General features: G+C 39.9%; 1 protein-coding gene across 4 annotated transcripts in view; it reads right to left on the bottom strand.

The window, feature by feature from the left end:
* ofcc1 (orofacial cleft 1 candidate 1) overlaps positions 1 to 14,105 on the bottom strand; it is a 308,134-nt gene that overhangs the window by 274,419 nt on the left and 19,610 nt on the right. For all 4 annotated transcript variants that reach the window (XM_087986250.1, XM_087986251.1, XM_043689352.2 and 1 more), the window contains exons 3-4: positions 10,018 to 10,084; positions 9,519 to 9,695 (exon numbers count right to left, since the gene is read on the bottom strand). In XM_087986250.1, coding sequence (XP_087842376.1) covers positions 9,519 to 9,695; positions 10,018 to 10,084 — 244 coding nt within the window. The remainder of the gene's footprint in view (positions 1 to 9,518; positions 9,696 to 10,017; positions 10,085 to 14,105) is intronic.

Here is a 14,105-nt window from a genome sequence, read left to right as displayed (position 1 = left end):
GGGTCTTTTGAAGTTTGTTAGTTTTTGTTTGGGAGTATTGGTGGGTTTGTGTGCTACTAGGATTCAGAGGGGTCTTAGCAGTCTGGCTATCATTTCTGAAACTGCTTTAATGTATGGTAAGGTGGTTAGTGTTTCTGGCTGTGTTTGGTCTGCTTGTCATGGTTTGTTCTTGAGGAATCGGCGCACTATGTTTTTTGAGTATCCGTTCTTCTCGGTTTTCCGAAGTTCGGGTGTGCTGCAGTGTGTGGTGCTCGTTGGAATAGTGTTCTGATACAGCTTCCTTTGTGTGTGTTGGGATGGTTGCTGGTGTAGTTAAGTATTTGGTCAGTGTTTGTCGGTTTTCTGTATACGCAGGTTTGTAATTCTCCGTTGTCCTTTCTTTCAACTGTGACGTCCAGGAATGCGAGTTTGTTGTCGGTTTCTTCCTCCTTGGTGAACTTAATGCCTGTGAGGGTGTTGTAGATGATGTTAAATGTCTCTATCTTGTTTCGATTTGTGATGACAAAGGTGTCATCTACGTAGCGGACCCAGATTTTTGGTTTGATGGTTGGTAGGGCTGTTTGTTCTAGTCTTTGCATTACTGCTTCCGCTATGAATCCTGATAGCGGAGATCCCATGGGTGTGCCGTTGGTTTGTTTGTAGATTATGTTGTTGAAGGCGAAGTGGGTGGTGAGGCACAGGTCCACTAGCTTCATGATGTTTTTGTTGGTTAGGACTTGGAATACAATGCATGAGAGGGACATGAAAACAGGTGCATTAGTAGCCTCCAAAAGTAGTTTGATAACCAGTAGAAGGATAATAATTGCAGTCACATTGGCAAAGAGTGGAGGTGAGATTAACTAGAGTACTTCTTGAAACAGATGGTACAGAGCTAGATGGACATAATATCCTTTAAATGTGCTGCACTATGCATCTGCCTCACAGTTAGGGAAGCTAAATTGGTTCTCTCGCCATTCATTCTCCAGGGTGAGATGACCTACAATAGCCATGAGATCTTAGTGACAGGTAGAAATCCCTTTAAAGAGTAAACAGTGGAGCTCTGTATAAGGCAGGGAACAAATGGAAGTGAAGAGGGAACATAGAAGGGCAGATGACTGCTGTGGGCTTCAATTTGCAACTTGCCGCTCTCCATTTATTCAATTGTATCTGATACTAAAATATTAACAAACTAAATAATGAAACCCTCCTCTCATTTCCGAAAGTAACATTAGTACAGTTCAGTACAGAGAAATCTCATTACATTTGTTTCTGAGATGCTAGGACTGTCTTATGATAAGAGATTATGTACATTAGGCCCATACTCTCTTCACTTAGAGGAATGAGACGAGATCTCATTGAAGCATTCAATGTTCTGAAGGAGCTTAATGGTTGCTTCCGCTGTCTCAGGAATCTAGAACATGGAGACACAGTCCAAGGATAAAGGTTAGCCATTTAGAATTGAGATGCAAAGAGTTTCACCAAAGGACTGTGAAGCTTTGATATTCTCTAACTCAGAAATGGTTGTGAATGCTCACCGAATATATTGAAGGCTGGAATAGGCAGACTTTCTGGAATAGGAAGCCTAGAGATAGCTGGGACAATAGGTTGGCACATGAGATTGCTACTGAAAATATACAAAAAGGTAGACAATCAAGCAATTTCCTATAGCAAGAAGTAAGGAAATGAAGATGAGAAATAAACTTCATTGAATGCATAGGAAGTACTGCTGGGCCCTTTAAATCCATTTACACCCTGTCTCTAACAGCTGGCAACAGGGGATATAAATTTTCTATTGGTGTGACAGCTGCAAAATGTAAACAAGGCAGAAAAAACAAAGAAAAATACATATAAAACATCACAATATTATGGCCCCCATTATTAAAATATCTGCATCCATTGTTGGGCAATGGCTGGGAATGCTGACAAGCCAATTCTCTAGACGTTGTAAAATGCTGGACCCTGTCCACCTGAAGTCAGGCAGTAGGAGAAAAAATCAAGGTTAATGGATTTCAGAATCCCTACAGTGTGGAAGCAGACCATTCAGCCCATCGAGTCCACACCAACCCTCCAAAGAGCATCCCATCCAGCCCCATTCCCCCTACCGTATAACGCTGTATTTCCCAAGGCTAATCCATCTAGCCTGCACATCTCTGGATAGTACTGGGCAATTTAAAATGGCCAATCCATCTAACCTGCACATCTTTGGACTGTGGGAGGAAACCGGAGCACCTGGAGGAAACTCATGCAGACAGAAGGACAACATGCAAACTCGACAGTCGCCGAAGGCTGTATTCAAATCTGGGTCCCTGGCGCTGTGAGGCAGCAGTGCTGACGAGTGAGCCACCATGCCCCCTGTGATTTGAATGGATCACTCATATTTCAGTGTTTAATGTTCACCATAAATAGGAAAAAACTCTTCATTTTGCCTCAGGTGCTCAAACATAATTTGACTCATAGAGCTCTCCCGAAGATCCTCAAGTAATACTGCCATTCTTACTTTTTAAAGCCAGGACCACAAGTATTAAGGCCTACAAAATCAGCTTAATTGTCTGGCCACTGTGTCCACATGGGTGAACAAGGTGCTATTCTCTCAACAGTCAAATGGCCAGGGTTCCAGGGGAAGAGAAAGAAAATGCTTCAAGGACAATCTGAAGTTCTCACTGAAGCACAACAGCATTGAACCGAAAAGACTGGGAGAAGTTTGCTACCAATCATTCAGAATGGCAATAATTTGTCCATCAAACTGTATCATACTTCAAGATCTAACAGCTTTATAATGAGGAGAAAGTGAGGTCTGCAGATGCTGGAGATCAGAGATGGAAATGTGTTGCTGGAAAAGCGCAGCAGGTCAGGCAGCATCTAGGGAACAGGAGAATCGACGTTTCGGGCATTCCTGAAGAAGGGCTAATGCCCGAAACGTCGATTCTCCTGTTCCCTAGATGCTGCCTGACCTGCTGCGCTTTTCCAGCAACACATTTCCATCAGCTTTATAATGAGGCAGAATGGTGGCAGAGGAAGAAAGTAAAGGATTTAAAATTTTGCATTCTTGATCCCATTACCTCATGTGACCTTCTACCCCACAGTCCCAAAATCAGCAAGTTGAATATTGACCTTTACAGCCACATGAAGACACATTGACAAAAGCTCACAACCGAGTTAAGCTCCTCTACAAATCAATAAATGGTTGGCATCAATGAATACTGTATTGGTACTACTTTGTTTCATAGGGAGAAATAGCAGGGAGATTTGTTAGTTATCATTATAATTCCCATTTTAGAATCACGGAAATGTGTAACTTAAACACAGACATGATACTTGCACCAGGTCGTTGCTGGACAACCCACTACTAATCCCATTGACTTGGTTCTCCCCTACATTTAGGCGAAAGTGAGGACTGCAGATGCTGGAGATTAGAGTCAAGAATTGGTGCTGGAAAAATACAGCAGGTCAGGCAGCGTCTGAGGAACAGGAGAACCGACATTTTGGGCAAAAGCCTTTCATCAGGAATGAGACTGGGAGCCTCGCAGGGGGAGAGATAAATGGAAGGGGGGTGGGGTTGGGGGGTGAGGCAGCTGAGAGTGAGATAGGTGGGTGGAGGTGGGGGGTAATGGTGATAGGCTTTTATAGAGAGAAGAGAATGTCTCTCTTAAAAGCTGCTCCAGTGATCTCAAACTCAATCTTTTCCTAAAGCATGCAATGTTCCAATAACTCTGAATAAAGGAACATCATCTCATCTGTCTCCACAAGTTCTTAGTAAATATTCTAGATCAATAAGTCCTTATCATAAGATCCCCAAACTGAGGAAATACTACTTGCCTACTCACTCCTTCAAAATTCTTCATTTTTTAAACACTATACAAAATCTCATTTTAATATTCTCTGTTCTGGCGAAAATAGTTCCAGGATATCTCAACTCTCTCATCATATCAGGATTTTTTGGGATGGGGCTAGTTAGACCAAAATCCTAGATGGAAGAGCTTTGGCAGAGATATTTAAATCACAGCGGCTCCTCAGTCAAGTATCTGGATCCCTGGGGGGTAGATGCAGAGAAGGCACTTAACTCCTGAACCTGGTTTCAGCTGAATACATGGGTTGCTTCTATTTTGGTGTTTGTTTTCTGGTGCGGACTCAATGGGCTGCTCTTATGTCTCAGAGTCCAGGTTTTCACTAAAGGAGAAGTAATGTGTCACCAGTCACTCGATACTGGAGAAAGCATTTAAATTTCAAAAGCTGAATCTTAATGAGGCTCACAATCTCATTAACATATTTAACGTCATGGCACACCTTTTTGGATCAGGTTGATCACAATGAATTTCTTGCTCAGTTAAAGCAATGAGTAGAAACTTTAAGGACATGTTGTCAGGGTTGGAGGATTTGAACTACAGGGAGAGGCTGGGGCTGTTTTCCCTGGAGTGTCGGAGGCTGAGGGGTGACCTTATAGAGGTTTACAAAATTATGAGGGGCATGGATAGGATAAATAGGCAAAGTCTTTACCCTGGGGTCGGGGGGTCCAGAACTAGAGGGCATAGGTTTAGGGTGAGAGGGGAAAGATATAAAAGAGACCCAAGGGGCAACTTTTTCACACAGAGGGTGGTACAGGTATAGAATGAGCTGCCAGAGGAAGTGGCGGAGGCTGGTACAATGGCAACATTTATGAGGCATTTGGATGGGTATATGAATAGGAAGAGTTTGGAGGGATATGGGCCGGGTGCTGGCAGGTGGGATTAGATTGGGTTGGGATATCTGGTCGGCATGGACGGGTTGGACCGAGGGGTCTGTTTCCATGATGTACATCTCTATGACTCTATGACAAGTTGGGAAGGGGAAGGAAGATTTCATTTCATTTCACCCCCTCCACAACAGTGATCCCCAACCCCTTCACCAAAGTCAACCAGCACCTGACAAAAACTCATTATTAAGTTAAAATTCAGCTGTGTACTCAGCATCCTTATTTATAAATGCAAAATGCTTTTGCCTTTTTTTGATATCTTTATCTACTCATATTTTACAGTGCTCTGTAGCCAACCGAGTACATGAACCCACACGCACAATCTCCCAGACTTAAATATTAAGGTAATCCGAAGATGGATCCCAATACATGGGAAAAACACAACCTTGGGCAGACTCAAATGGAGAAGGCATCAAATGATTTTGTCACTGGAGCAAAACAGAATCAAGACTCCTTAGCAAAAGTGAGTGATGCCTTCCTCCATCCTTCCATCACTGACTACATACCTAGGATTGCAAGCGGTCACACATGACACATCAACCAAGACCTCCTTAGTTATTCGCTATCATTAGTATCTTTCCACTGAGGGTGTACCTACTTTCTCATTTTCCTCTCAAAATATATTATCTCACATTTCTTCCCACAAATCTACAATAACCATCTGTCATTTTCTGTCCCATTCGCCTATCTACGTCCCCCTGAAGCCTTTGCTGTTAGCAAAATCCTCAACTGTTAGGTTTTGGCAAATGTTGATATTGGACTTTTTATGCCAAACTTCAAATCATCTATGGGAAAACTATGGGAGAACAAAAGGAAAACTGAAATCCTTTAAAGATAAATAGATGGGAAGCATAAAGGCCATATGCACTGTACTAAAGGTAATCCGGAACCTGACAGAGATAATAGAACAACAGGTACATACCCATTCATAAAAACTCAATTGGATTGCAGAAACCTGAACTACAATTTCCCAAAATACAGTCCCACAATAAGATTCTAATGGCTTCATATTGAACTCTTCACTATTAGTATTCCCTTTTTAAAAAAGACTTGAATTTCTATAGCACCTTTCATGACCACCAGATGTCTCAAAGCATTTTACAGCCAACGGAATACTTTTTGACATGTTGTCACTGTCGTAATGTAGGAATCGCAGCAGACCAATTTGCACATAACACACTCCCACATAAACAGCAATGTGATAATGAGCAAATCCTATGTTTTTGCGGCATTGATTGAAGAATAGACGTCAGCCAGGACACCTTCTTCAAAATAATACCAGGAGATCATACCCAACTGAAAGGTAAACTGGGCCTGGCTTTAAATCCTGATCCAAAGGTCAGTACTTTTGACAGTGCAACACTCCCTCAGTACTGCGCTACAGCTTCAGTACAGATTTTATACTTAAGTACTCAACAGCATCTTGAACACTCCCCAAGTCAAAGGAGTCAAGTGTGGACAGCAGGCTGGAAAGTGGAGTTTAAGTCAAAGTTCAGTCATGACCACTGAATGGTGAAGCAGTTTCAATAGGCCATATGGTTACACCCCTCGGTTCACACAAACCTTCAATCATATTTTTTCCTAATATTGTGCAACATTGTTTCACCTCACAAACATTCAATTATTTGTCATAATATGATAATATTATGATAACAGTAATTCAATTTAATGAACTCCACAGAACAACGCAGAGACACACTGGCTTCTAACAACATTGCTGGATAGATGTTGCTTGCATTTTATCAAATAGAGCAGCAATGTGCGAAAAAGACCAGCAAGAATAAAAAAACTCAGTTTCCCACTGGTAAAAGTATCCTGTAATAATGTGGCCTTGCATCCAATAATAATGTGCTCTAACCATATTAGAAAATACTGACATTTTCAACTAGCTTCATTTATACTAAGTTTGTAGTTACATGGCCCCTCTGTAGCCACAGAGAATGGTTTGCAGCATCCATGGACATGAACCCCACTCTTTCACACATGATAAAGCTCTGCCTGTGGGTACATACATCAAGTTCCATTCCTCGTCGCTAAATCTAAGATTTCTTCACTGCACATACAGGTTCAGCCACTTTGTCAGAACATTTTTAAAATTGAGCTTAAGTTTCTACATTGCCCAGGAGGTCCAGTGAACTCCCAGAGTACTATTTCAACTCATCTTGACACAGTATTGGAGTTGTAGTCCATAAAATGTCAAGCCCAAGGGGTCTAACATTGCAACATCCTGAAATCAGATCAGATCTTGATTCTGGAGTGATATTGTCACATTTCACAGCACCACAAAGCTGACAGTATAAATGCAGCCTATAACTGTCACAGTATGAGATGACACTTATTCAATCTATCTTACTTGTGGGAATATTTATTGTATCACACCACTGTTAGTGACATACCTTCTATTTATCAGTCAGAAACACATTTACGCTGCTGAGTATTATTTTCAAAGGGAAAATTTAATTGGATACAAGGAAAATAACAGAGATAGTATTTCTTGTCAGCCATCAGTTGTAACTAATTTCTCTTTTTGTCCTTCTTCATAAACCAGATCAAAGACCAAACCAAAAGTCAGATCTGCTGAATAAAGGGTACTTGCGCCATCAAAAATGGCACAATGCATTAATTTGGCAGTTGTTTTATTAAAACTGGAGTTCCTTCCCAGCAGGAAGATGACTCCACTGCTTGGTTTACTTCTTAGCTTCCAGAAGGTCTGTGTTAGAGGAACATTGGAGATGGAAGTTTAAATCCTTAGAGGAAGAGAAAATATGTTGGACTATTTAAAATAAACATGAACAATTCATAAAATGGCCAGCTGGACATTATTTCTTCCAAATTCACTCCTTAATTGACTAAATGAAGCACTTCTTGATGAATCCAGCACTCATGTTTTATCAAAGCCTCAAATTTCAATAAACTAATCAAAGAGTATATGGAAAACATTTTCAAAGCATTTGCAAATGTGCTATAGAATCACTCCATAATATCATATCCAATTTTCATCCATGCATTAGAGGCCCTAATGCAGCTTATATTTATTTTTAAAAGCTGTTCGGACAATCTTCTAACATTAGACGTTCCATATGCCAATATTAAAAGAATCTATTTGTTGATGGGATGTGGGTTTTGCTGGCTAGGCCAGCATTTATTGCCCATCCCTATCTGTCATTGAGTGGGTGGGTAGTGAGCTTCTTAAACCACTGGAGTTTGTGTGATGTGGGTACATCCACAGTGCTGTTCAGGAAGGGAGTTTTACAATTTTGAAAAGGCAACCTTTGAACAAAGAGTGATGCAGATACAAGACAAAACTTGGAGGGAGCCTGCAACACGTGACTTGGGAGGGGAACCAGCAGATGATGGTGTTACAATGTATTTGCTTCCCTTGTCCTTCTAAGGGGTAAGTGTCATGGGTTTGAAAGGTGATGCAGATCTGGCATTGTGCATTTATAAGTGGTGCCCACTTCTGCCACAGTGTGTTAGTGATGGGGTGTAAATACAGAAGGTGGAGGATGGGATGCCAATTAAGCAAGCTGCTTTGTCCTTGACAGTATTGAGTTTGTCTGCATCACTGGAACTGCCCTTATCCAGTCTAGTATGAAGTATCCCATCACAGTCCTGCCTTATAAACGGTAGGTAATCCTCACAATGTTGACAATAGGGATTCAGTGATGATAATGCTGTTGAATGTAAATGGGAGGTGGTTAGATTCTGTCTTGTGGCAGATGGTAATTACTATCCAGAAAATGGAGGAAAAAGATTAAGGAATCTATTACAGCAATATGCATAATACCACTGTTTCACATTATTTGTAGAAATGTATGTAATTGAGCTATGAACAATTATTCAAATTAGCTTTGTCAATATTGTGTATACATCATTTATAGGAAGACTACTGTAAAGTAATCCAGTAAGGTACCTACTTTTGAGTATTATGTCCAGATCAGACTTATTAAATAATGTTATATCATAGAAAACATCTGTTGAGGATTATCTTTTGCTACTTTGGTTTCATTTTGCTGTTGGAAAAAGGAGGTTATGATGAACAGTACACATCTTCAAGTCAGCATGTCTGCCAGAATACACAAACAGCTCAAGTGTAAAACCATGACAAATTTCACAGTGCACACTGACCATTCTTAAAGAGAGAAATTTCTCACAAGTGTGATCTAAAACAATAGGCAGCATTCAGTAATGCCTTTTCTATTGCTTATGTTCCTCAAGGAAACATAAACATTTGAAAACTTTGAAAAAAGTATATTTGTGATAGATTCCTAATCTGTAGATTAATATAACTCATCAGATGACCTGTCACAGTTCAGCATATTTTGCTTTAGAAGGAGTAAGCCTTTTAAATCCAATGATTGCACTTTTTATCAGTTTGAGATGAACATTTTGGCAAAATAATTAAGGGATTTGGTCTGGAAATAAAGGAGAACTAAAGTAAGCTCTGTGATTAAGGTCATTTGAAAAGGTGTGTGAAGTTAAATGCAGCTATCTAAAGGGTTCCCACTTTCATCATCTCAATCACAAGGTGCTTTTTTAAAGAATTAGTTAAGAAGGCTGAAGGCAAGGTATTCAAGATCAAATATGCTACTGGCCAATCTAAGGAAGCTTTTCTTCCATGTTTCCAAGTAGAATTCCTGAACATATCCCAAGTTCCAAATGATTTGCTCTCATTTTGCAAGTTGCAGAATGGGAACTTGTTCCAACATACGAAGTTGGAATGTGAGGTTTAGACACTGGAATGCAAGGTTTAGATCAAGAACAAAACTACTGTCAGTCACTGTGAGGATAATCAAGACTGAAGCCTCACCTCTTGCTTGATCATAGGTTTGGAGCAGGAGTTTTTGTTGGTGAACTGCAAGGGTGCCATTGTGTCTGTCATGTCTAATTTCTTTTTCTGTTGAATTATGATATGCTGAAGGGTTTCTGGTGCTGATGTTAAAAGCAGGATTTTCAATGCCTTCTGCAGCAGATCTGTTGTCTTTTACTGCATCCGTCAAAAAAAAACAAGGAGGTCAGGGTAGCACATTATGAGAAAGTACATTACAATGACAACCGGGAAAAATTTCTCCCCCTAATTCCTTTTACATTCCCTTATCAAATATGCAGACAAACACATCATCCTCAAATGTCACCAAAACACAATTAGGTTAAAATTAAATCTGAAGCTTAAAAAAATAAATGATTAAAATAATTACAAATTGCGCCCTGACATGCAAAAGCAAAATTTAGCCTACAGCCATTTGTCTGTAATTAGTTAATTAATCCTTACACAAATTATGAGCAATAACTCATCAAGCAAGGCTCACCCATCAGAAATTCAGCCGACTTTGATTTCTTCTGCTTAGTTTGCTTCTGAGCCTTCTGCTGGAACTTCTTGAGGGAAATTGTTAAATGAATAAATTAGCTCCAGAATGAAGATCATCATTTATGATCCACAACTAACGTCGTATTTTAAACACAGGACAACAAGGAAATGTCATTTAATTTACATCTCTGCTGAAGGGTCAAACATTAATTGAACAACAGGAGTGGAAAATTTATTTCAAAAATAGCCCCAAAAATAAAGTCCTTAATAATGAATACATAATGAAGGTCATTGGACTTCTTCAATCTGTTTTTTTTATTTGTACAAATATATAAAGGCTTAACATTTAAAGTGTTCCAAATGTGTTAAGATTTTTAAATTGTGTGTTCCAACTGACTTGCTCGAAGGTTTTCTGGTTGGTTTTTTTGCATCTATTTCTTGGTGCCCGCAATTTGTAATTAATGAACCTTTAATCTGGTCATTGATCATTAAAGGCCACTTTCCATTATAATACTTCTGAATGCCTACTCAATATTCTATTTTCCCTTCAGCAGGCTCTGCAGAATTATTTGTGCGGCTGTTCCTTTCAGGCATGCATTGGAACTCAAATCACAAAAGTATTTCTGCCTCAGTGTTATTCTTCATTTCCAAAGCATCACAATGCTTCCAACCAATCGATGGTATCAGTTCCTAAACTCAGAATACACATTCAGCACACAGATTATTGCCTGGAACACAGACTGTGAACCATAAAAATGCACTGCTTCTGTACCAACTCCCAGTAGCTAGTGTTGAATGCTGTGATGCTATTGCTTAAGGTCTTTTAATAAGTTCTCTGTGTGGGCTTTTTATTTTTCCTGGTTTTTTTTGGGGGGGGGGTGGAAGCAATTTATAAAGCACTACTTAGAGAAGTTTTCTGAAAGCTTGATAAGTGGCACGCAGATGGGTCAAGATTACAATCTTTTAATTCCCTTCCATGGGCTGGAACAGATTAGTACTTTCCTCATGTGGTTAGCTGCAAAAAGAATTTTAATATGCACTCTTCTGACATTTTACCATATCAGATTTATTATAAATTTTTGAAATAGGCAACTACAAATATTCTTTGTGGTGAATAACATAACATACAAAATAAAAGCCAGTCAGAATGTTGTTCATTTGATCATGCTTTGTCAGGTTGACTTTTCAAATACACAAGCCCCATTAAGCATACTTCTTCATCCAGTTTCCCTTTTATTGTCTTCAGACTACTGTCTCACCCAGTCGAGAACAGACATGGAATCATCAGCTTTTATCTCCATTCCATTACTGCCAGCCTCTCCAATTCTTAAAATATGCTTTGAGTCAGATGTATGTTGAACATAGCAATTCTTTAATCTTACACAAAGTGAACAAGCATGAAAGCTGACAAGCAAAAATCAAAACAGAAATGCACATAACTTCTGAGAGAGAAAGATGGGTTCCGTTTCTAGGCATCATTCTCATATTTGAGTGTATTCCTGTTCCCCACACTTTCAGAATATATTGTTCTTCATCAGGGCATATTTGTCAATGTGTATCCAATTGCTCTCTGTGCCACATCTTATGATATGTGCACAGTGTTTATACAGTAGCTCACTGATTAAGGTTAAATAAGCCTCTCAGTAACAATACCCAACGGTATGACCATGGTTTATCCACCTGCTTAAAGCTGCAGCTCACAAGGAAGAATTTAGGGCCTCATCAAATGCTCAATGGAAATGTGTGCTCTATTGAAAGGATTCTGTTGCAAAATGGAAATCATACAAAACACTTCTACCAAACTCTCACAATGTTCCATAGCAACCATATGGCATTCTAGGAAATAATTAATTCATTAATTAAAGCACTTTGAAATATTTTGAGACGATATATAATTTATTCATACCTATATAAACAGAAATTACCTATCAGCTGTGAATGAATATTTAGAGATGCATTGGTACTGTAAATATAATGGTCATTAAAAATAAACACGTCAAAAATTTCATCTATTTAAATGGAGACTTGAAATGTTAATTGTTAAGCATCTACTGGTTGCTAACTGGGAAACACATTACAGTAATCTCTACTTTCTTGTGTCTGCAATGATTTCATTGAGATATGAATTGAAAACAGAATAAATAGAACCCAAGAAACTTGCATCAAGGAACCAATAAAACAAATGTGTTAAACAGGAAACTGGTGATAAAATTCCAACAACCACTACAAAGAGAAATATTGGTTTGAAAGTTTAATGGCTTTAATGGTGGAACACCCTTTGCACACAAATGATGGGTCTTGCAGTAATTTCAGTCATGGTATGGCATACCTTCTGACTATTTAGAAATAAAATACATGAGGGGGAAATGCTTGCTTTGTAACAAAAATTCGTTTATAACCAGTGACAAGTAAAATCTACGAAGTTTCTAAAAGAATGTGATTGTTGTCAAAAGGAATTTGGACACAACAATGGCATGTTCAGTTCTGGTTCCACTCAAAGCCATAGCTGAAGGCTTTGGGAAAGCTGCTGCAAGGCTGGTGGGCACAGACCAGCAAGGCAAGGAATTTTGCATACTGTACGGATCATCGCTCAGTTCAGGGCAGTCACATTGAATCTGCAATCAACCAATTGTGCTTCATGAAACCGTCAGCCCTAATTTATGTCTAACTGTTTTCTTCTGCCTTGCTGTAAACAAGCCCCGCTCTGAGCTGTCTGCACTGCCCTTATCTGCTTACAAAGATCACACGGACAGACCCTATCAACAGCTCAGGAGGACAACATAAAGTTACTGTTTCCCGACAGCAGTCCATGTGCAAATTGTAAGTCAAAGAGAAGAGTAACTTTGTAGTGGCATAAAAATTAATTCATTTGAGCCATCCATATCTTGGTTTCCAACCCAGGCTGGCAGGCCTTACATCAATAACATTGAATCAAATTAAGTTGCTCTAACTGTTTCTGCAAACAGAATTCATGCACTAACAGGCAAAACATGTCAATCTGGATTCAGGTCAGTCAGTGAGCCAGAAACTAAGACACCTTTCTTTGTGGATAGAGTTTATTAACTGCTCAGTCTTACAGCTCCTTTCATACAACATTCCCATCTGTTTCCCCTTTACATCTACACAGTTAAGTATTTAATATATTAACCCCAATCACATGCCCAGTAACTTGCTACATTAATAAACCAATGCAAATGATTTCCATTACTGCTTTTGAGAATTAGTAGGAGAGGCAGTAGGCCAAAGTTGGTTACATCTAAAGTTTTCGTCTGTCTTGATTTCAAAGCTTGTCTTCAAATGACTCAGGTTCCTCAGGTAACATAGAGCATGGAGACAAAGAGCACAGACAGATTTCTGCAATAACTCTTCCTGGCCTCACAGGGAACTTGGTACTCACAGCCACTCCCTTCAATCCTCCTCCACAATACTATTCAACCTTCCTTTTGAGCATTAACTACTGTTTTGGCACATTAGCAGAACTGCCAATTTCTTCCCCCAGGAGAAACTGAGGTCTGCAGATGCTGGAGATCAGAGCTGGAAATGTGTTGCTGGAAAAGCGCAGCAGGTCAGACAGCATCCAGGGAACAGGAGAATCGACGTTTCGGGCATAAGCCCTTCCTGAAGAAGGGCTTATGCCCGAAACGTCGATTCTCCTGTTCCCTGGATGCTGTCTGACCTGCTGCGCTTTTCCAGCAACACATTTCCAGCAATTTCTTCCCCCAGTCAGAGAGCTACCCTGTCAGCATTTGTTTACAACCAGCCAATCAAATTAAAGTTTCATATGACTGTAAAAATAGTTCAGGTTTAGAGTGGTGCTGGAAAAGCACAGCAGGCCAGACAGCATCTGAACAGCAGGAAAATCGATGTTTCGGGCAGGAGCCCTTCATCAGGAATGCTCCTCAGATGCTGCCTGGCCTACTGCTTTTCCAGCACCACTCTAATCTTCAACCTAATCTCCAGCATCTGCAGTCCTCACTTTCGCCCTGTTAAAAACAGTTCAGCCCTCTCATGAGTCACGAGCACTTACAACAGATGCTGCATCCACCCAATTCACACAGAACTGGAAATTGCCCCTCACACTCCAGACTA

Source organism: Chiloscyllium plagiosum, unplaced genomic scaffold, assembly GCF_037043375.1.
Source record: "Chiloscyllium plagiosum isolate Xiang-an unplaced genomic scaffold, Cpla_swu_hap1 HiC_scaffold_4, whole genome shotgun sequence".
In the NCBI taxonomy this organism is placed as follows: Eukaryota; Metazoa; Chordata; class Chondrichthyes; order Orectolobiformes; family Hemiscylliidae; genus Chiloscyllium; species Chiloscyllium plagiosum.
This window is presented reverse-complemented; position numbering and strand designations above follow the sequence as displayed.